The 23,939-nt window shown below is 34.5% G+C and overlaps 1 protein-coding gene across 3 annotated transcripts in view; it reads right to left on the reverse strand.

The window, feature by feature from the left end:
- The window catches only part of LOC105837605 (low density lipoprotein receptor adapter protein 1), a 72,964-nt gene that overhangs the window by 32,041 nt on the left and 16,984 nt on the right, over positions 1–23,939 (reverse strand). For 2 of the 3 annotated variants that reach the window (XR_004963164.1, XM_036286558.1), the window contains exon 1: positions 15,219–15,638. The exons of the other annotated variant lie outside the window; for it this stretch is intronic. Coding sequence is in view for 1 of the 2 variants with exons in the window: in XM_036286558.1 (XP_036142451.1) it covers positions 15,219–15,264 (46 nt within the window). In the remaining variant the exon portion in view is untranslated. Of the gene's footprint in view, positions 1–15,218; positions 15,639–23,939 lie in introns of those variants that run through there. 3 annotated transcript variants of the gene reach the window in all.

The raw sequence follows: 23,939 nt of genomic DNA on the forward strand, positions 1-23,939 counted from the left end.
CTCTTACCCCCGGTCCACCTGCTGCCGCCTGGCTTTTCTAAACGACTGGGCCCGCTTTTGTCTCACTCTTTTCAGCTCGAGGCTGCGCGAGATCCGTTAAATCGCCCTATCTCCTGGTCGGAGCCCCGAACATTTTTTATTTTGTTTCGTCGTAAAAGAAGCGTAACGAGAGTCATAGCTCTTCGTCGAAAGTATATTAGCATTGATAATAGTAGAAAAAATGTTGTTCATGACAACGTTCAATGAACTCGGAACAAACGTTCGATCCCAAGTGACGTTTCGATGAAGGTTCGTATATCAATTTTTAACTTTTGTAACTATTATTATATATGTATAAATTCAATTTTTAATTTAACTGAAACTCTATAATAGTTTTACAACAATTGTACGATCAATATGACGTACACATATACAGAAACACACACAAAAGGTTGTGATATCGCTAACCAATCACCAGTTAAAATAACTGTTTAATACAAATATTAAAATAATAGGACTTTAAAATAATATTAAAAATATTAAAATAATAAGACTTTAAAATAAATTGTAAATTAATTAATATATATTTTTTTAATCTAATTTTCACACATTTAATTAAAATGCAGATTTGATTAAAATATCATTTTTACTTTATATTAAATTATTTTCATTTTTGATATCATTGACTGGTGTACCGAACCTTATAGGTATTCATATATATACATATATTCACTTCTTTGTAAATTATTCATTTAGTACGTATTTGTATTTTCAATTTTATAATTTTAAAATGGTACGTAATATTAAACAAAAAATAATTTAAAATATATTAACCGTACCGTTCTGTCACTGCTTGATAATCTAATTGCTTTCGCAAGCGACTGAGCGTTTGTTGAATATCTATTCGTCCAATCGTCATAACACTCCAACACCTCGAAACGTGACTTCCAAAACGACGCGCACAATTCCGCCGCTTTGTCGAGGTAGATTCCTCCTTTCGAAAGAGAATCGTGCTCGCCCTCCCTACGATATTACTCGCATAACACATATGGAAGCGGGGAGAGGCTCTCCAAAGCGCCAGAGTTAAATTCGCAAGTGTGTTCCGTTGAAAAGGAAGGTGGGCACACACTCGAGCTTTGTGTACGAAATATATGTTCGGCCAACCTTCCTTCCATCTCTAGCCCTTCCAACCATCCACGTTTACTCATTGCTCCCTTTTATGTTTACGGCTCTGCTGCGCGGGTTAATAAACGCCCTTAAATTATGTCGTCTCTTCGTGTACACGTGAAAAAGCGTATTCGCCTGGACTGCTCTATATTATTTTTCTTCGTACGCTTGGTAATTAGTTGTAATATAAAAATTGTCTAACGTAGGAAACTAGCCTCCAAGCCAAATCGATTTAATGAAGATGTTTTCTAAAAACAAAATCGTATATGTTTTATAATTGTTAATATAGAACAAACACAATTTAGATGCTTCCTGTTTTTCTATATATAATTTTAGTGAATAAATATTATTTGAAATACAAAAAAGAATTGTTCTCTCTTTCTTCCGTTTTCATTTTTCCGTTGCCTTATCGAAACTTATACATAAGCATCACGTATTCAAAATTTGCCTTTTTACATTCGATCGACCTCCTTTCCTTATATATATATTCGCCGTATTCGATTCATTGTACGTTTCTTCGAAAACGTTCGAGATTTTGTTCGTGACCGATGCTATCGTAAGACCTTCTCGCAAAATAACATTTTCTCATCCTATAGCGCTCGATCCTCTTATTAAACATACGTAGAAGGACGCGTAAGGGGCGGATGTAACTCCAACGAACTAATCCTAGAGGAAAACGGGGTAGCAAGGAGTTGCGACGAAATCCTATTACGAGGAACAGATTACTTCTGCGAGGTATCGATCCTGAGCGTTCTAACGTGACGCATCAAAGTCTCTCGGCTAATTTCCGTCATTGGTTAGTTTGCAGACAAAAATCCGATTAACTCGTTTGCACGGGACGTGGATAACAGGGAAAGAATCAAATGTTGGAGGAAAAGTTTCGAAAACACGAGATTAAAAGGTTCCTTTAAATTAAGAATAAAAAGTAATCCGTGAATCCAATTGCCCACACAGAAATCATGGTTATTTTATTCTTTTTAATTCTCGTTTTAACTTAATGTTAATTCTACGCCTGCAAAATTTTATTTTAAAATGTTTAATTGGATGTCAGATTGTTTTATATTAAAATTTTGTTTTAATTTTAAAAAATAATGAAAATTAAAATGTTGATAAAAATTTCTTATTACATCGAAATCCGCGTTCATTAAATATATATTGTTAACATGGCAAATTTGTACTTTGAGTTTGTTACGGGATTCTCAAAATTAACAATAGAAGCTTCCAGGAAACTCTGAATATGTGTTCTCTCAGATGTAATACCAGCATGTATGGAAGATGGATAAGATCGCAAACCGAGTGTTGCGAGGGTGAAATAGGTACCTCTTCATGCGTCGTCGAAAGATCTTCCCGGACAGTAGTTCCGCGCCATTTCCGGTTACTCGCGGCATTATGAGCTAACATTTGTTCCAGTTATTTCCAACCGGAACTACCACCACAACTCGCCGTGTTGTAATGGGATTACAAAGCGACGGAGTAAAAGCCCCAGAACTCAGGCCCTCCGTTTGCGTTCCCATGGGATTAACGCAACCTCGCGTAATATACGGTAAATTTGCCTGGTAATCTCTCGTTTCAACGGTAGAAGAGATAACGATTTCAAAGTAAGGAGATTTCGCGACTGAAAAGTATCGCAATGTACCGTGGAATATTAAATTGCTGCAATCGACGATAGTTAACTTATCACGTTCGTGTAAATTCTCAACAAAAATAATATGTACAACTTAAATGAATTTTACACAGTCATTGTGGCATTTTCATATCGGCTATATTAATTATTCCTTTAATTTCTTTAATTATTTCGTATCATTGAGAGAGCTTGAAAAAGAACTGAATCAAAAATGCTAAGCCCTAATTAAAAACAATTCTCTTTTATTCACTTTATTAAGGATATCATATGCGTATTTTCAATTGTATGTAGTTATCATAAAGTATAATGTGTTGAAAATATTTTAAACATATTGCCTAATTTTCATCATATCGAAAATGAAGATGGAACATAAAACTACACGAAATTCCCTTTAAAAAATAAAAGAACAGAACGTATTTTCCCTCGTGTACAATTGAAAGAAAGGTCTGAAAAGAAAACGCGCTAACAGAAAAAAAAAACATCCTCGTGAGGTCGGCGAAATCGATAGAATCTTTCGGAGAGGGGCATACCAAACTAGCCTGATCTGCCACGGTAGTTTTATTCGCGTTTCCCGATCTTACCTATGTTCGCCACAAAAGACCACGGAGAGGAATTTTCCGGCAAAATTGAGCCCGCGGTCGAGTCGGCAAAGCGAAAATGTCAGGAATGTCTCGACTTTCTTCCCCGAGGGTGAGCGTATCGAAAAGAAAAGGAAGAAAGGAACGAGGGAAGCGGAAGAACGTGGAAAACGAAGAAGGAAGGGTGGAGTTTGAAAGAGGAAGAAAGCGCGTGCGATCGCGACGGGGTCGCGAGAGATCTCGAGGAGAAACGACGACGCGGGTCGCGTTTGCATTGGAAATTCGACGAACCGACGACGGAGCCGACCAGTTTGGCGAATGGCCAGCAGATACCCGACACCCGAACGTGCGTCCGCTTTCCCAACAATAACGGTATCGACTAATGAATGCAATGCAGTTTCCCAACCCCTGTCACCGAGTCTGATCTACTTTGACCCTCGTCGTCGAGTTCGATGCCCTCCTCGTGCATACATATGGATAAGCTAATCAAGTTTCAAAAAGGATAATAAAAAAGCGTGTTATAAAGCACCGTATCACGCGTTACTCGATACCCGAAGAAAAAAAAATACAATAATTCAGCTTAATTTTAAATAATATTCATCACAAATTGCTATTAAATACTCTCCGGCTAAACCGTAATTTTGTTTAATTATACTTCCGTTTTAAATATCCTCGCTGTAAAATATTTCATTTTGACCTACATTTTTAATAATTTAGCTACGTAAATTATCTCCTTTTCTCATTGAAAAATAATTTTTCTTACAAGCTGAACAAGGCATGTTACTCATGTCCCCACGGGTCGTTCGTAAACGTGATACAGCCAAATATAAAGTAGATGGTTCCATCACGTCGCAAAAAAAAAAAAACGCCTCGAAATTTCCGCGGTTTCCGCGCAACGGTATCCGCGGTGTGTGACGTAAAAAGTAGCCACGCGACGAGCCGAGCCGCATCGCGCCGCGCCGCGCGGCGCGGCAATTAGTACGGGCAAATCGAATTTCCATGCTAGAAATCTCGACAAAGCGGGTAGCCGAGAGGCAGCCGGGGCTGTCATTTAATTTGTATTTAAATTGAGTGCTGAGCCACCCTCTCTCCCTTTCGTCCCTTCGCATCCCCCCCGCGGTTCTCCAATGGACGCGACCAGAATAAAGTCACAGCCGCGCGCGCGGGCGAGAGGGTTCGCTTTTTATGTGTCGCCGCCGAGTTTCGACGTCGCGGACTTAAGTCAATTACGGTGACGTTAATCGGACGAGATAGGGGAGCGGGAGGGAAGAAAGGAATAAAGGGAAAAAAAAAGGATGCCGCGACTTCAGGGTATATTTCGCGTAGCTGAATAATGGGAGGAGACATTTTCGATATGCTGGCGCAGCTTCTCGAAGCGATTTAATAGACTCCCCGAGACAGTCGCGATCAATTATGTCGACCTTGAGGACGACCGCGCTATCGATAATTAATGAACCGTCGTCGTTGTAATTTAGCTTTCCGAGGCGAACCTGGCAACGTAACAAATTGCCACCAGGGGTTACGTTGATATTGTTGTGAATTTGTAACGCGACGGGAAAGCTCTCGCAAGGAATTTATCAGTACCGGCAATTTGCATTAATTAATTATAATCAACAATTTGCTACACTTGGTGGCCATTTCTTCGGCAAGTCAGAAAGCAAAATGAGAAACAGCAGTTAAATTAGGTAACGTCCACTAAAATTAAACATGCATTACAGTAAAAAAAATCATGGAGCTGAGAATAACGGATTCTATACGTTCTCTATACGTTGTAAACGTGTAATACTCATATATATTACAAAAAAATGATGAGAGAGAGAGAGAGAGAGAGAGAGAGAGAGCGACAATCTGCAAACATTGCGAAGCATTCGCCATATTTGCATTGCGTCTTCACTCGACGATCAAACTAGTCACGATTTACGGTCCCCGCGTTAATTAATCACTTCTCCCTTGCCAAATATCGGCGAAACGCTAATGCACGTCGCTGCTGGCGGCGTTTACAATGCGGAACAAACGTGCAAGCAGCAACGTATTCCGCGATGTATGAGCACTAAAAGCGGAAGGGTGTTCTATTCTCCAAAAGCGATTCTCTCACGAATTTCCTCATCATTCAATGCGTGCCTGTTTCCCGCAAATCGGCACGCGCACACGCCGATATTGTAATCGCGAGCAGCTAAAACAGCCGCAAGGACGCGATTAAATTTCATCTCGAGGGAACGTTAATTAAGCGACGCTTAACGCACCTCGTGGAATGCAATTCTCATTTATTTACACGTGCATTCGTAGCACACACGTCTCATGTGCAACGAGCTGAAATAGAATAAAATAACGAAATTTTTTTAAAAGATATAACGCGAGGATGAATTTTTCAATCTCTTCTCCCATGCAAAAAATTTAGAAAAGGACAAAATTTATTATAAAATCGCGAAGAAAACATGATTTAAATAAATAATATATAAATTGCACAAATCTTTACATTAAAGTATAATGTCAATCTATTTATCGGATAATTATTTTAAACTTACAATTAATTTATTAAATTTTGACCTAGTCCGATGACTTTGGCAATCTGTAGTTTAATCAAATTTTTATTAATAATTAAAAATCTCAATGTATTGTGGTAATAGTGATAACAATCATGCTCTAAGATTATTTGAAAATTGTTCTTTTTCAGCGATATTTTTATGCTATGTGCTATTATATTAATGTCAATATGGAGAAACGTGATGTTAATAAAGATTAATTCGTAGAGCAGATGACGCATTGTAACAAGGCCTGCAACCAAAAGTTGATGATTCTATGCACATAGAGCGAACTGTTTGTCATAGTCCAATCGAATTTGCGCATTATTCGCTAGACATAGCGCTTTGATTAGCGGGCTACTAAATTTGCCAAATAATATGCCTCGTGTTTGCACGACAAATGATCGCGTTCTATATATCGCGACTGGGTTTAATACACTCCATTGACAATGCATCGTCATCAAACAATATAAACACTTTCCTCCCTCATTTATAGAATATATTATAAGTATAATAACGTTATATACTAAGTTATAATAAATGCATATATGTCGTATTAAACTATGTATATGGAACAATATTATATGTAACTGTTACATATAATATTGTTCCATATACATAGTTTAATACGACATATACGATCTCTCTGAGAGAGAGAGAGAGAGAGAAAGAGAGAGAGAGAAAGTGTGTGTGTGAGTACATACACATACATGTATTTTTTATGAATTTTAAATAATTAATTTTACTTGCTTGATCGTTAATATTAATATAGTAACTAAAAGCTTTAAGATATAGCATGTAAAAGCTTTGCTTTTGTGTCTGAGCACAAATTCATCAGTAATGTTCATTCATCATGCTGGACATGCATGAAGAATAAATTATATTCGTCGCAGATTCTAACCAATCCTAAAGGAATATAAAAATAAAATAGTATTTAATATTAAATCAATTTTTTTAAGTCTTTTTTCTCATCACTTTAAATTCATTATCATTGGATTCGTCACGACGTTAATTGCTAACAATTTAATATTCACAGTAACATACAATCACATAATAGTAAATTCGGGAATAGATCATCACGTTAATAACAATGATTTATATTATCGGTATTTCTGTCAAATAGATTACGAAATCGCCGTTCTGCTCAGACCAGTGCTCGCATATTCTCGAATTGGCAGAGAGTCTCATACATTTTAATAAACGCTGTCGAGAAGTTTCATTAATAATTTTCCCGATTTATTAAATTAACAAATTAACACTTGACGTTTATTAATATAAAAGTAAGTGTGTATACTTAGAATTTAATTTACATTACAGTTAAAACTTAGCTTTATATATATAATATAAAATATTAAGACAATTAAGAAATATAAATAAACATAAAATGTTGTAAAATAGTCTTAAAGATAAAAAAAGTGACAATTTAATCCGTTATTAAAAAATAATATTTTATTTATTTTTAGTTTATAATAAAATGGGTAATATGTTTGAATTTGTGATATGTAGCAAGTGGATTTTGAATAACAATATTCATATACGCGTTAGATAACGAGACATATAGAACCAGTAGTGTGGTAGATTAATGCGTCCTATTGTGAAGGGAGACAGACAGGTTCCCCTCGATATCATCTCGCAACATCGAAGAGCACCTGCTGCACTGTACCGCGTGTCTCTATTGCCACGGCAGGCTGCTACGGCCGTAAAACACCACGAAAAGCGTGCAATTGGTACACGGCAATTTCACTGCGGCGCCAACGAAAAAGGGAGAAAGAAAGAGAGAGAGAGAAAAGAGAAGGAGAGAGAGTGAAACTGTTAACGTCAATTCCCGTTTCTAGTTATCGAGTGATACTTTACACGTAACGGTGGTCGAAACCGGCTGCGAATTTATCCTGCGGCAGTTTGCACTGTTATTCCTCGTGAGATGTATAGGATAAATCAGAAGTTGTCACCGATTAATTATTTTTATTTTTCAATTTTTAATATAATCTATGTAACTTTCAATAATTATTTATGATTTATTCAACAATCTCAGTCGACTCCTTCCCTCGTCTTTTCATATTCTCGAAATATGAAATTCAAGATTCGTCCATGCAAGCTAGATAATTATTTATTTTAAAATGTTATATAATTTGCCATAAGTAATTTTTTTCAACTTTTTATCCCATATAATAGCAATTTTAATTCTTGTGATGAATAGATGCCGCATTACAGTTGTATCTACACATATTCTATCCCTTCATAACTTTTGCATTAACCGCACACGCATTCTTCCACTCACATTAAATAATTCGGCTCTCAACGCTGTGACATAACACGAAATATGATTATGTGCAATAGAACGAATATAATATCGTCGAAATGGAAACGGACATGCACTATAGATATAAACTCGACATCGGAAAGCACATGCCGCGGTATTATCGGGAATCCCAATGGATTATCGAGACGCGAAAAACACGCCGGTTAATTTCCGCACGGAAAATGTACAAAATTGTCTCAAAAATCACGCAAGCATTTTAGTGTTATACATTACAAAACACATTAAATGTCAGTATAACGTTCGAATCATTCTCAAATTTTGTTTAACATTTTAATAATAATTAAACCGTTTAATTGATATTAATAATTGCAAATAATAAATTTAAAAAATATAAAAAATTTTAGTTTAACTCGAGCTTAACATTCTAATATTAAATAATCCCCCCCCCTCTCTCTCTCTCTCTCTCTTTCTCTCTCTTACTTTTTTTTGATATAACATGTAATTCAGAAAGTAATGAGTTTTCAACGTTGAGAGACTAATCTGAAAACGTTTTTAACGTCGGATATATCGACCATCCGGTTAAAAACTTCATTAAAATTCATTACCAGTCAGTCCATAAATTGACATACAAAGGAAGAACATATTAAATATTAAATATATTTTGAACGGATATCAAATAACCTCTTTATGTAAGATGCAATATACAATAGTATAATGAGATCTGGAAAGTACGCTTTGTCCATCTACATGTCAGCAACAACGTTGCGTAAAATTCAAAACAGAATACGCGCTGTCGTATAATTTCTTTTTTACGATGGCACTAATGCGAGATACAACGTCACGCTCGTGTAATGTTTCTCCTGGACATTTTTTGTCATTTGAAATATGATATACGAACGAAATATATGTATATCTGTAAACCATTTTTATTATTCGTCCGCGATTCGGTTCTCTTCATTCTTTTTCTCTCTTCCTTATTAGATTTCTCATACTAAAATTAGATTCACCAAACAAGTTTTTACTTGTCACATCTTGCTCACAATTTTCCAACATTCTATAAATCGTGCGTTGATTAATGTCGTACAATATTTTATATCCTCTTTCCAATAATTGATGCTAATTATGTAGTAATTACATATTCTTAATTATGTTTGCTATTATTTTAACAGTATTCAAAAAGTAATTAAAATAAATAATGTAATATATTATGTTGCTATTTTCAAAAATAATTTCACAGTTTTAACAATTTTATTTCCTTTTTTCCCCTTCGCATCTCTCTCTCTCCCCCTCTCTCTCTCTCTCTCTCTCTCCCTCTCTCGGTCTCTATTTTTGAGTAAACATTCTTGAAAGAATTTTTATGTGAACAATTGTAACAAAGAGACAGTAATAAAACAGCATTCACAGTTTATTGTAAATGTATTGAAACGCAGACTGTGCTTTATTCCTCTCTCTGTAAAATTATGATACAAAGACGCAACATTTCATATTATGTTTTTGTCGGCAATGATTATTAGAATTGTGATACAATTGTATATATACGCATGTTTAATTTCTGGAATCACGATATTAACATATCTCGTAAATTTTGAATAATCTAATTCGCACATGTATCATACGTATGAACAATCTATATAAAATATTAAAAGATCATACATCTTTGAAAGTAAAAAAGATACCCTTTTTGTATACAAGTAATTTTACGCTATAATTCTATCCCGCATGCACTAAAAGACTTTCCATTTGTGACAATCATTCTTTTCGAGCCTCCAAATATCATCCCTAACCGCGCTTAATGTAAAATATATTTTCATTATCTCAGAGCTAAAAGTCATAATCCACGATAACGTCACGATCCTCGCAATCCTATGGAATGAACAAGAAGAGAATCAAACGAGCAGTTAGCATTAAGTACGTGCCGCGAATACGGATACTCGACGTCCATACGAATGTATTATTAGTCATTTCTCCAAGATATCCATCGTTAAATCGGAACGAGCGATGGCATGTGTTTTTCGTCCTGTGAATGATTCTTGAGATAACAGCCGTGCAGAATAGCTTGCTGCAGCAAGTTTATTTTCATTGTTAGTTTGCGCTGCACTCTATCTATTTATGGATATCGCGTTGTACGTTGATACATGCGATATGCAGAATTGTAACTGAACCGCGACAAAGTTTATAACCATTATTGTTGTTACTTTAAAGGCATTCACTAAAAAATTGCTTTTATGTCATACATTGTTTCTACCAATGTATCTTCTCTGCTAGAAAAATTACTTTTCCTCACAATAACCTTCTTTGAAAAAAAAAAGTTATATTGTCGATATATTAATACATTATATTGATTCGGGGCGCATTTGATTGCACAGCGATATTCACGAGAACATTAACAGTCCGTTTACGAAGCACTTGCCAATCTGATACCGCAATTGGACGCGGCTGAAGGAATATTCATGCGTCGTTCATCGTGTTGACATTTGATTATCTAGAATGCAGGTGACGTTGACGTTGACGTTAAATTGTATAGAATGGAACCAAAGCCTAACGATAAATTTTAGAAGGAAATCAAAGGAAACCACGTTACGTGCGTTTTAAGCAGGAGAGAAGATATGTTCTTTTTGTGTAAGAATTCGCAACTAAAAGTTTTATATAATCTAAAACACAAATATATGATATATGTGTTGTTTAGAAGATAAGAAAATTATTATACGGAAGTCTACGGTAGAGTCTAGATTTTTCGTGCCCGTTCGAAATATCATATTTAATGTATTTGCATCAAAAGTGTCGTCGATTTAGCAAAATAAATCTCGATACATATTATACGTGAGTATTTTTGCACGCACGCACGCACACACATATAGTTGTAAAATACTATATTACGCGGCAGAAAAATAATGCTACGTCTAACATATTTCAGAAACTATATTCGTAGTATATAAATTTGAAAATAATAAAATAGAAAATAGCAAAATAGTTTGTCAAAGCTCTTTTCTGACAAACGCTGATGCTGGTAATGGAAATACATATTTCACGGCTTAAATAGTGCAACTATAAATGGGTATATTCGCCAGCACAATGCAGACCGCGTTCAATATTCTGGCGGCTACTACTATGGCAGTCTACGGAAACAGCTTCAAAAACGCAACTACTTTACGCAAAGCGGAACGAGACAATTTCTCATATCCCCAAGGAAAGGAAAACTCGCAGTTAATAGGATATGACAAGAAACTGAAATCGTCATATCCGTTACGCTGCAAAAGTTGATGAAACAATTGCTTTCGTAACACAACTGTAAACATTTTAAAATCAAGAAACTCATATAAAAGTGCGTCAAAATTACAGTCATAATTTTAAACAGTTAAATGTTATTTAAAACATTACTTTATACAAATAATCATTTAAATAATCACAACAATTAAGCAGGGAGTAAATCAGTAATTTTACACGAACAAATTAAACGTATTTGTAAGGAATTAATCCGAATACACTATAATGCCACTAATTGTAAGTAGTAATAATAATTATTTTGAAAGTTAAAATATTTTACATGAACGCAATCTCGAGTGACACCGACAGCGACATAATCTCATTAAACGAAACTAAACCGAGTTTGAAATTCGCGCTGTATTCTTTCCGGTTGTCAGCATTGAATCCGTCATGAATTTATGCAAATTATATGTGATCAATGATCAGCGTATAAATGACGAGTTACATTACGGCTATGCAACGCGAGTCGGCGCGTGCATTACCATAATCTTGAAGGTGGCTCTATTACGGCGCTTATTGCGAATAATCGCGTTAACTGCGCCGCTGCGTTGCTGCAGCTAGAGCTCTGTTGCTGCTGTTACAGCGGGCTCTCTGTTATCACTTCCCGACATTTCGCAGCCGCGCATAGTCGCCGTTAATCTTGCGCCGAGCGAGCTCTCGGGAAATTGCAAAATTGCCGTGCGTTCGATCGTCTCGATAAACGCGCGGTTATTGCAACCTTAATGAACGTGAATTCCATACGGGTCCATCTCGATAACAAAATTAGCAAAAATAACGAAATAAGAGGAAGCCGCTATTTTAGCTCTAGAAATAATCGCATAAGCGAAAATAAGAAGTACCTAAATCGAAACATGCATACATAAGTAAATCTGAAATATACCTAGCTTTCGTCTAGCTCTTTTACGTTTCCTTTTTAAGAAATATTATTAACTTTTGTATTTTATAAAAGCTATTTGTATATCTATTTCGTGTTGCACATTATTATAACTTGTTGTGTGTGTATATATAAATGTGTACGCAAATATAAATTTAAACAATACAGTTTGCATTCTTGTCACAGAACAATGTGGAATTTGTTGTTACAGATAAATAAGCCAAGCTTTTGTAAAACGATATGCAGCATTTTATCAAAAAATAATCAATACTATATATTCGTATCATATTTCATAATTAACGTGCGTGCTTTGAAATACGATATACTATATTTTATGCGGATCTTTCATTTGTTTTAAAGACTAATGGATTTTGTTGGACGGAGTTTAATATTTTTTCATTAAAAGCAGCATATTGTAACGAACAATAGAAAGAAAATATAGGTTGGAAACTTTTAATTTACAATTAATAAGTTATTTAATGCGATTGCGTTGCAGTATTCGTATGCGTGTATTGTTCTATGCTTTTGATAATGTCTTTGACAAACGGAACAAACGGCGCATTTCATCGAAAACTGGCGGATATATTTCCATTACAATAAAAAAATATAGAGCGTTTTTAAACAAAATTTAATATGTGCTGGAAAAAATATTTATGAGACGAAATATGAAGTAAAATTTTTATTATGTTAAATATAACATATTACGTATAGGTATCTACTTCAATTTTCATTTGCAAATTTCAATATCAGTCGCCGTTTCTACCTTTACGTGTTTTTTTCATTAAAACGCGACATCTGCGTCACGTAAAACATTTTCCCGGGAGATCCCCTCAATTAATCAAGCCGGCTCTCTTTGTGTGCGCGGCACACGGTACACTACAATATTCATACTTCATCCGTCATTTTGGAAGTTTTACCGGCTGGAAGCATCGCTTCCAGAGGACCAGCCAGTCATGTTGCCAATATCGCCGTGACAGCGCAATGCGGTCTCGTTTAATTTTTACTTTAGAAAGGTAGAGTATCACATTGATACATGATGAAAAGGGATGGTATTCGTGAAATTTTCATTGCGATGTCTCTACTCTAAGAGACTAGTGAAATATTAATATATTAAATCTCTAAGAAAACAAAGCCACAACAATTATTTATTCTATTCATTACCAAATTTATCATTTTAACTTCATTTTCTAAAAATCTTCCTTGTCCGCAATCGAAATTAAAGAAGTGTAAAGGCTATTTTACATAAGATGCAGAACGCAGGTCGCAAATGCAGATGCGACAATTTATCAAAAGATTAATAATAGTATTACTGTCGTATTCGCGTTTGCGCGTTTTGCATCTTATAATATATAGTGGTTTTAACACTTTGAATGGATGGAATTGGCATATTTCTACATCAATATTCTTTCTCTGTGTATACATGTGTAGTTATAATAACATAACTATTTTTATCATAATTTAATTATGATATTATTATTACTACACAGAAAAAAAAGTAATATAGCCAATAACATATGTAATTGCGGGCTGCCAACTACAGATATGCTCAATACAATAATATATGCTATTGCAGTATCAACATTGTACTTGCATTAACAGTAAATATTATTGTATTGAGCATATCTGTAGTTGGCAGCCCGCAACTACATATCTTATTGGATATATTACTTTTTTTTCTGTGTATAATTACTATCATTTTAAATTTAAAATTTAATATTTAGAAAAAAATATATTTTTATAAACTATAAAAAAAGAGAAAAAAAGAGAGATTTGCACAATACATTTATAGCATGATAAGTTTTACTTCTATCGTTAATTATATTTATTTACTTTAATGAATAGATGTATAGAGAAGTATAAATACTTGAAGAGTCTTCAAGAATTTACTTTCAAAAATTTATACAGATAATTTAAATTCATTAATATAAAATATATAAACAATTCATTAATGCGCAAAAATATCTAACAATCAATATCCTAGTAATTATAATGTTGCAAAATACTTAATCCTTTTAGATCTTATAATTCAATGTTCATAATTTTCTATCAAGTTCTTCTTTAGCAACATTTTTTTAATTTTTATATATTTGTTAATAAATAAAATGAATAATAAATATATATATAATATAATGTTTTTTACTACAAATAAACATAAAAAAGCTTAAGAAACCGAAGATTAAAGAAAAATAAGTGGCGCATTTACATGCAATCTGATCGTAATGTGAACAATTATGTGGCAAATTAAAAACACATTGAATCGTGTGTTGCATAGGTGGTTAAAAATCAATTTCGAAAATTTTATTACGCGCACACCACACACACACACACACACACACACACACACACACACACACACACACACAAATGCATTGCTTCAATTGATACCCACATTTCGCTTAAATCAATCAACTTCCGTTCATATTTTGTTTTTATTGCTAAATATATAACTATATAATAAATTTCATATCATGATTAACAATCATGTTTAATCGCAAATAAACGACAGCATGACGTTTAATTTTATTTTTAAAAGTGTTAAATATTAAATTTTTAATAAAGTAAAATAAAACTTTTATTTTCCTTAATGTGTAAAAAATTTTTGACTAAATATTATCCGATCACTAAATTGATGATAAAAAGTAATATCTGACAATTTTTTCCGATAAATCACTTAAATATTATTTTTTTTACGAACATGACGTGAATGTCAATAATAGATAATAATGAAAGATCACAGTACGTGTGGTTTGAGAATCTTCAAAAGATACGACATATTCCTCTCTTCTTCAAAACTCCTCTCTGTTTTGTTTTTTGCCATTTTTTGATCATATTAATCATCTTATTTGTTTATCTATTTAAAATTCGAGTCTCCCAAGATTTGTCTGACGCAACCCTTCAAGCTCCAACTTTGCCTTTTACGACCTCAAAACTCAAACCAAACTCAACTCACTCTTGTGCTTCGAGCTGCTCTTCCACAAACCCCTGAAGAACGACATTCTGGCCCAGCGCAGCACCAACAATTCCAGTAGCTCCGAAATCTTCCCCCTCGTCACGATCTGCCTCGCCAGCTTTTCCCCGTTCGAGAGCTCGTCTCTCTCTCACTCACAAACCCCGATGCCAGTGTGTTTCGCGCCACGTCCAGAACATATGAATCCGAGATTTGATTGTTCTACAAGTTACAGACGACCAGCCTTCATCGGTATCGTGTATCCACCGACTTTTCTTAGAAAACTACGGAATCGAAGATCGAGAAAAAGCGGCAGACAACAGCTGTCGTGCGGCACAAGACCTCTCCGGGAGCACTCGCGAAAACGTGTTGCCGCGGTGGCAGCGCGCCGCGATATGAACCATCCGGAACGGTTTGTAGCGCCGCTTCGCCCTTGCGAGCGAACATGCGCATCCCAGGCCGTCCCATCATTCTCTCCGCTCTTCCTCTTTCTCTCTCGTTCTCCCATCCTGGCAGCCTGGATTCCAGTTCCGCTTCCGAACCGGATCCCACGCCAAATGTATAAAGATTATTTCGCGTTCCGCGACGCCGCGAGCCCGTGACGACGATATCGGCATTTCAGACCAATTTCGGAGTAAAAAAACTGACATATCGCAGATTCGGGAATTTCGCGAAGAAAAAAAATTTTGTCTTGATAAAGAGAGGAACTATGAAAAGTTTGAAAACGGCTAAAGTGAAGATTTCGAAGGGATAAAGATAAAAATAAGAAAATTCTAAGGCTTCCATAAATTTCATCCCGAGATATAAATTTTGAATTGTACGCGTACGTGCTTGATAAAAATGAAAAAAGCCTTGATAGATCAATAAACTTTACATAGAGAGAAAATTTTTTAATTGACGGGAGAAGACATGAAGAATGTTTTTTTTTTATTCGACAAACTGTAAAGTTTATTCGCGCGCGCGCTTATTTTTTTACAGATTGCAAAAATAAAAATATATTTCGCTAGCACGAATTGAAATTGCGACAAAACTAATGTATTGAAAATTTAAAGCAATATTAAATTTCGAATTACAAATATTACATATGAAGAACACACTTAATATCGAATTAAACATCGTTAAAGTGACTGCCGCCGGGCTTGCGAAGCAATTTGGTATTCATCTTCGCCGACGACATAGTTGCCAAGAAATTGATACGTTGCTCGGGCACGCTCCAGAAACATAGGACGAAGGTCTCACCACCTAATTTCATGGGAGACGCTCGCCCTAAACTTACAGAAACCAAACTTCGTTCGATAATCTCTCGCGGTAAGCAACGACCTCGCCCAGTCAATTTAACATGCCTGCTGTTTTTGCATTTCCGCAGATTAAAGCGTGCAACGTTTCGCGAGGAAAAAACGCACTCTGGCACAAAAACCAAACTAACTAATGTCATAATGCAACACTTTGAAGTGCTGAAGATATTTCGTAAGATCGTAACAACATACGATACGTGAGTTTAAGAAAATTGGAAATTGTAATAATGATAAAGTGTCAATAATAATTTCTTCCAACTCATAAAGTGTAAAATGCGAGGTCAGTCGATATCGGGTTTTCTTGTCGATTTCGCGTCGAGTGTGATTAAGCTTGAATAATGCTGAAATTGTCGGGAAGTCGAAATTAATCATGGAAACTGATTTCGCGAATTTCCCCGTAATCGAAAACCTTCAGTTAACCCGAAGTTATCGAATGTAGACTACGTTGGAATCGAAACGTCAGGTCTGAAATTCCCCGGCCAAAACCGAAAATTTATCAGGTGTTCGTGTACCATTGCGGTAGAAAATACGAGAATGAGAGATCCATTCGATTATCGGGAGTCGTTATGCGTTCGTTAGCGCGCGATTGACTTTAGACGACGGTCGAATCGATTTCACGCGCTCGACGAAATTGCCAATCAATCGAGGAGAATCGGGGAAAACAACTGTCCTCCGGCTTGGTAAATTACCCGTATCTATCGGCCGCATCGGATTACGAGTTGAACTAACGCACCAGCGAAAATAGATCGCCACGAGATAACACTGGATAAAACTGCAATTTAAAAACCAAGAAAAAGAAGAACGAACAAAAAACGAACAAAAAAGTTGTATTCATTGCTACGAGATTCAGCAAAAGTAATGAATGAAATAATTAAAATATATAACAGATATATTTGTACGAAGAGAACAATAAATTCAAAATACAATTTTTTCAAAAATACCATCTTTTTCTTTTAATTAACTTAAAAGAACTTTAATTATGACGTATAAATATTAAAAATCAAACTACTGAATATGGAAATTATTATAATTCTTAAATTAATAGAAAATTTTATTTAAATAAAAACACATAAATATATAAAATGTACACTTCGTTCAAAACTCTGTTATGTACATGAAAAAAGAAACGAATTTTTTCAGACATCCTTTCGAGAAGTAGTTAAATTTTGTCGAATTTTATTTTTTATTAAATCGAATTGAAGTGACAGTTGATGGTATAAAAATTCGCGACGCGAAAGAAATTTCGGAGCAAGAATAAGCTGCTGCGGTGACCCACGTAAGATGATTGACGAGAGAAACTGACACGATTATTCTTCGGGAGACAGGCTTAGTCGGGTTGCGTTTTTTTATGCATTTGGCTTAACGGACATGTCGCAAAACCTTTTTCTCCGCCATCGTGACATAAATTAGCAATTAAAAACGCTATGCAAACATAATCTTCGATATATTCAATATTACACGAAACTGATTACAAGCGTACAAAATTGGCGAAAAGTCGTTACTTTCTGCGGTACTTTTAATTGATAAAAAAATATTATGTATAAATACTCTCTTTACTACCATTTAGAATATCCTGTATATAGAAGTGAAAATTAAATCGCGCTGAAATTATACTGTTAAAACAGTTAAAATGCAAACGGGATGCGTGATTTATTCGTCCGAACGTTTTTTCAGACAATATAGAAAATATAAAAATGCAGAAATCGCGAAGTGATCCTGAAATCGGGCGATAGAGAATATTTTTCATTAAAACGCGGCGCACGGGTATTTTCGGAATAACGGACGATCTACAAAGACCTACGCAAAAAGCCAACATCGAACGTCACAGCTGCTGTCTTCACACCTCCCACATTTCTTTTTCGTGATTCCGTTCATCGATCGGTATTCCATCCTTTCGCTCTTTTCCCGACGCAGTTGGAAATCGACAGGAATTCTGTGTTTGACAATGCTTGTCGAGTATGTTTGGCGGAATCGAACGTTTCTCGTGACATGTCATAAATTTGTATGGCGAGATAATTGAACGATTGCTTAACCGAACTTCATACACATTCATTTTTAATATTTTTATTTTGTTTCGAGGACAGAGAATATATAACTTTTTTATAAATATATACTTCGATATATATTTTTACCAATTAAACATAATCGGAATATTAAAAAATAAAGTGGCACTCTAGATATTAATTAATAAAATCTAATTAAAAATAATATTAAATTATTATTAAAAAATTCTAATTTATAAAATTTGCTTGTATATAAATTTAATAGCATTCTATTATTATACTGTATGTCAAAGTAAATTCTTCTTATTATAAGTGATGTATTTCTTCTTTTATTTTATTTTTTAATCTTGCTTTTTTAAATAATTTATACAACGTATGAATACAATTGTCAATCAATATAATATCAACAAGTTTATTTATTGCATTGGATTTCGTTAAATAATTCTCATATTCATGTATTCCAGAATAATCGATAGACAATTATTGATCGCAGAATCTTTTCTCTCAGCCGTTATTCCTCTCTGACATCGTTGACATCAAGTCTGTCCCAAGTTTAGCACGGTCGTCAAGCACATGCGTGATGCACGCGTGCGTACAATGTGCGCGCACGCGGTTCGATACGGTCATCATGTACGGTCATCGGTCGTACGCAGTACGAATTCCATTAATCGCACGATTATACGGATCATGCATGATTCGAGGCTACTATATAATTTCGAGGCTCTTCATACACGATACAAAGCAGTTTTACGCAATTCCATGTACAGACAGTGGTCAGAAAACACATTAATATGACATAAATAAGATACGTGCGATCTGACAAAATATTCATTAAACTTTTGGATACATATATAGAATGGATCCCCAAATTAAATATGGAAACTTCGGAAGCGTGTAAGGGATCAATAAACTAACAAGAAACTTGTAAGAAAGAAAAGTTTTTTTTAGAGACTTGCTTGTTCTTGCTCTGATTTGAATAAAATTGTAAAAAAACATTTTAAAATTAATTTTTTTATCCAAATTTTTACTGCCATATTAAAAAAAAGCCAATATTAAAGAAATGTTATATTTAGTTATTATTTTATTTATTTATTCATGTTGTCAACAAAGTATGAAAAATGAGCAAATTTGTAAAAAACTGTTTTCTTTGCTTATCAATTTCCTACAGGCAAGTTTTGGCATTTAATTTCAGGATACCCTGTACATATTAATATCTGATGTATGATCCGGAAAAAAGTTGTTATAAATGATGTACATACATCCAGTATTGAAATTCTAAACTTTGATACGTGTCTCATAAAACGTGTCTTCTATTCAGCTAACTCATACACAGAAGTATATTCACTATATTATTCAAAATAACCATCATTAAATGGGTATTTTAATTAATGTTTTTAATTAATGTTTTTTTTATTATTTTAACTAGTACATTCGCTGAAAAATTGTAATATGTTATCAATAAATCTTTAAATCTCTAAAAATCTGTACATTTATTTTTACTTCTGATGTTAGATAAAAGTTGTAGTATTTATACGCAAGATATTACGTCTAGCTACAAATAAAAATGTAATTAAAAAAGAAAAATGTGATCAGAAAGCGTGACTCGCCTTTATCGGAGAGCATGGTATTTTAATGAACTTCGATTTCGCACTATAAGCGTATCGGCTTGAACATTACTCGAGTTTTTGTTAAAATTGTGGCTACGGTAAAAAAAGAAAGAGCACAATTGCATGCTGTAAAGTTAATTAAATTCACCTCGTAACCGTTTTTTTTTCTAATTATATCAACAGACTCTCAATTGTGGTCGACATAATTGTTGAATTTTATTTCGCGGCAGTGATTCCGTTAGCGTGAATTGAGCATTGTCATTGCATAAAAAATCATAATAAATCATTATCAAATGTAAAACGCGAAGTCGAAGGACGGCGATCAATGATGCAGCGATATAATTGTTCAATTAATTCTCGACAATAATGAAATCGTATAATAGTTATCTCAAATGTATATAATATATACAAAAAATATATATATATAAATTGACTTTGAATAATTATATATGTATAAATCTATTAATAAATTTTCAAAACATTGGGGACAATTGTGGCACAGTGACAGAGAAATCATTCGACAAAATCATTCAAAAAGCATTGTTAGTGTAATAAATCACTTTACTGCAATATATTATATTTGTAATTCTAACAAATCATGTAAAAAGAAACATAGTACTCAAAAAAAGTTGAGAGACATTAGATAAAAGAGATTCCTCGAGAATTTGTGAAACAATCGATACATTATCATACTTTCTCTCTCTCTCTCTCTCTCTCTCTCTTTCTCTCTCGCATAATCATTATGCTCTTATTATCATTTAACTCATTCAATTTTCGTTCTTCCCACTAAGACAAAAACCGCGCAACTGAAAATTCGACGTATTTGTCGGGTATTGGTCGCGAAACAGATTTCAGGTTATCGCAAATGAATTCCATCCGATTACTCGCCTTTGACAAGTGCGCGCGAGCGAAGAAATGGATCCTCTTTCGCGACTCCTACAGGTGAAATGAAATCCAATTCTCTGTTCGCCGAAGTAATCTAGATTGGCGGAGAGAAGGGCGGGGAAATCCGAACGAAGAGGAGGATGACGCGCTACCGTCTCTCTGAATAACTCGGACTCTTGGATATCGCCGTGTATGCGAACTATGCCAGCTATTCTGAGCACCACCGGAGACAGTACGGTTTTACGACACGATCTTTGCGATCGATCCTGCTACTTTTTCCTTCTTCTCGAAAAGTATTCGTAGTATACAGGTACCGGCCAATTTTGCCTAAGGCAAAATAAATTTTCTATGAGAGATCTTCGTCCATGACTTCATCTACGAATTCTTTAAGGAGTTTAGCTTTAAGAAGCTGCTCTTTTTCTTGTTAAAAATTCGATCGGTTATTACATATCTCCCTTTACTGTCTTCAAATTTTTGATATTAAATATCTTAAGAGAGCGGAGTTTAAATGTTTGGAGAATTTGGGAAAATGTTATCCTAACTATAACAGCATTTACATCGAAATTGTACTGGCTTCCCCTCTAATTTTCTCCTCTTTAAATAAATGTGTAATATATGCAATAAACTCCTTCATTGCTGCACGATATCCGGCTTCATTTGTTAAGACATTGTAAGCCAACCATGTCTATGGCTCTTGCTATTATGCTACATGAGTGCCTCAGAATTTCGTAGTTATCGCGTGTACGTAGAATATTCGAGCTACTTCGTGATTATTGTAAACTGTATGATTCCGTGAAACATATAAATGCGTCGTGTACATATAAATTCGCGGCGTACTTGCAATAGCTATTAGTAATTACGTATGTGTGTTGAAACGTAATAATTTTGAGAAGTACAAGAACGTATATACTTACTAAAGAAAACAATTTAAAAATTTATGAAGTTTCATTAACTTTTTTAATTTAAGAAATTATATCATAATAAAATGCAAAATCTTACTGCTATTAAATAGTTTTCAGTTCTTAAATTATCTTGATTTCAATAAATTTTAATAAATTTCTATTTACAGAGAGAGACTATGTTGATAACAAATAGCATTTAACTTCTAGTATTTAATCTTTCGATCTTACTCTACAAAAATTGTCTATGTCCTTCTTTACACTTTTCTGATGATTCTAGATTGTGCATAACATTGCACGTGTGTGTGTGTGTGTACGATGTATATCTGCAAGTTCAAATTATACTTTGAAAAAAAAGTAGCTATAACGTGTGAAATTATTGAATGATAGAGTTGACAATATCGCGCGTCCCAAATCCTAGATTGTTGTAAAGGCAAAGGACTTTGACCCTTATATGCATTGGTAACACGGACCGTAACCTAAGAAGATGTCGGCAGCTAAGTGAAGACTTCACGTAACCGAAGGACGAGGAACGCGAGACGAAAGTCTCAAGGGGGCTTGCATCAGCCTCGCATGCCACGACCAGCATGTTCTCGTTTTGTATGTATGAACTTCGCGTATCTCCAAAGGCAAGTACCTTGAAACAGGAGACTGATTACTCGGTTCAAGTTGTTATAGGCTAAAATACATTACCCACGTTATTACACATTAAAAATGACAAATTTACGGATACTAAATTAATATGATAAAATAACAATAAAAAGTAACAAAGAAGATTTTTATAAAAATAATTTATAAAACAAAATAATAGCAAAAAATTATATAAATACTAAAATAATTTTCTTTTACTTAAATAATGTTTTTAGAGATTATTAGAGAAGATGAGAAATGTTAATAAAATTTATTATTTTTTAAAACATATATTCCTTTAAACTCATTGTATTTTTGCCTAACGCGTTAAAGAGAAGAAAAACTTGTTAAATTTTTTTAAGAGATACCAAACACCTTTTATTACAAAACTCATTCTTTAAGATAATTAATTTTTAATTAAAATAAGGTAAAATAACAAGCTCTTGTGTGTAGTTTGCAACATCTTCCTTCACAAAGAACTAGAAAAAATTATGTTCTCATTTTATCAAACTTTTTCAAAAGAAAAGTGCATTAAAATGATAAATAATTAAGAAAATATATGTGCAAACACAAACATAGTGACGTATTCGCGGAAGTCGCTTGTCTCTAATTGTAAGATCTGAAAAGGATTCACGTGACGAATCCTCTCGTCGTCATTATCTCCTTTTATCCTCTTTCTCTTTCTCTCTCGCCTTCTCTCTGACAAGCTTCAGGTGTCTCTTCTTTTCCAACCCGATCGACGATCATGTTTCTCGTTTTATACACGCGAACCTTTCTTCTCTGCCGCCACTTTCCCGCCGTCTTCCTCGTTTTCACTTGCCATTCGCTTTTCGTCTCTCCATATATTTCGGAAGCTTTTTCTTTTTTCTCCGGAACTGTCTTACGATTTCGACTGGTCTTAATCTACACTAATCCGCGACTCTCTAAGAGAGGAAGAAAGACAACGATATCTTCTCTTTAACATTTTCTTTAGAACTTCCAATCAAGAAAGACATGGCTATCAAGTTTTCGGTTAAACAATTCCAACTTTATCCGCTATTATGTAACTTCGTCGGTTTCTTATATTACTCGATATCGTATTTCTCATTCTCAATAATTCAATTAATTATTCCATTATCATATCTCATACTTAAAGTGAAAACCTTTTTCTGTTAAGCCATCCTACAAAATTAACGTTAGAATTATTGGAAGTCCCAGGTTTGAACGGCATCTCCTGAAGGTTGTTGCGCTCGCAGCTTTTACCAAACGGCAGACTGTCGTCGCTTCCGTAATAATCCCATTTAATGCCTGGAAAAACATCGCCCGGAGGTTAGTCTGTGTCCCATCAACGACGTAATTAGGGGAATTTCGCTCGCAAACGAGAACAAGAGCGAGATACGCGTGACGTCTTCAGGTCTCTTCGTCG

Source organism: Monomorium pharaonis, chromosome 5 (genome assembly GCF_013373865.1).
Source record: "Monomorium pharaonis isolate MP-MQ-018 chromosome 5, ASM1337386v2, whole genome shotgun sequence".
NCBI lineage: Eukaryota > Metazoa > Arthropoda > Insecta > Hymenoptera > Formicidae > Monomorium > Monomorium pharaonis.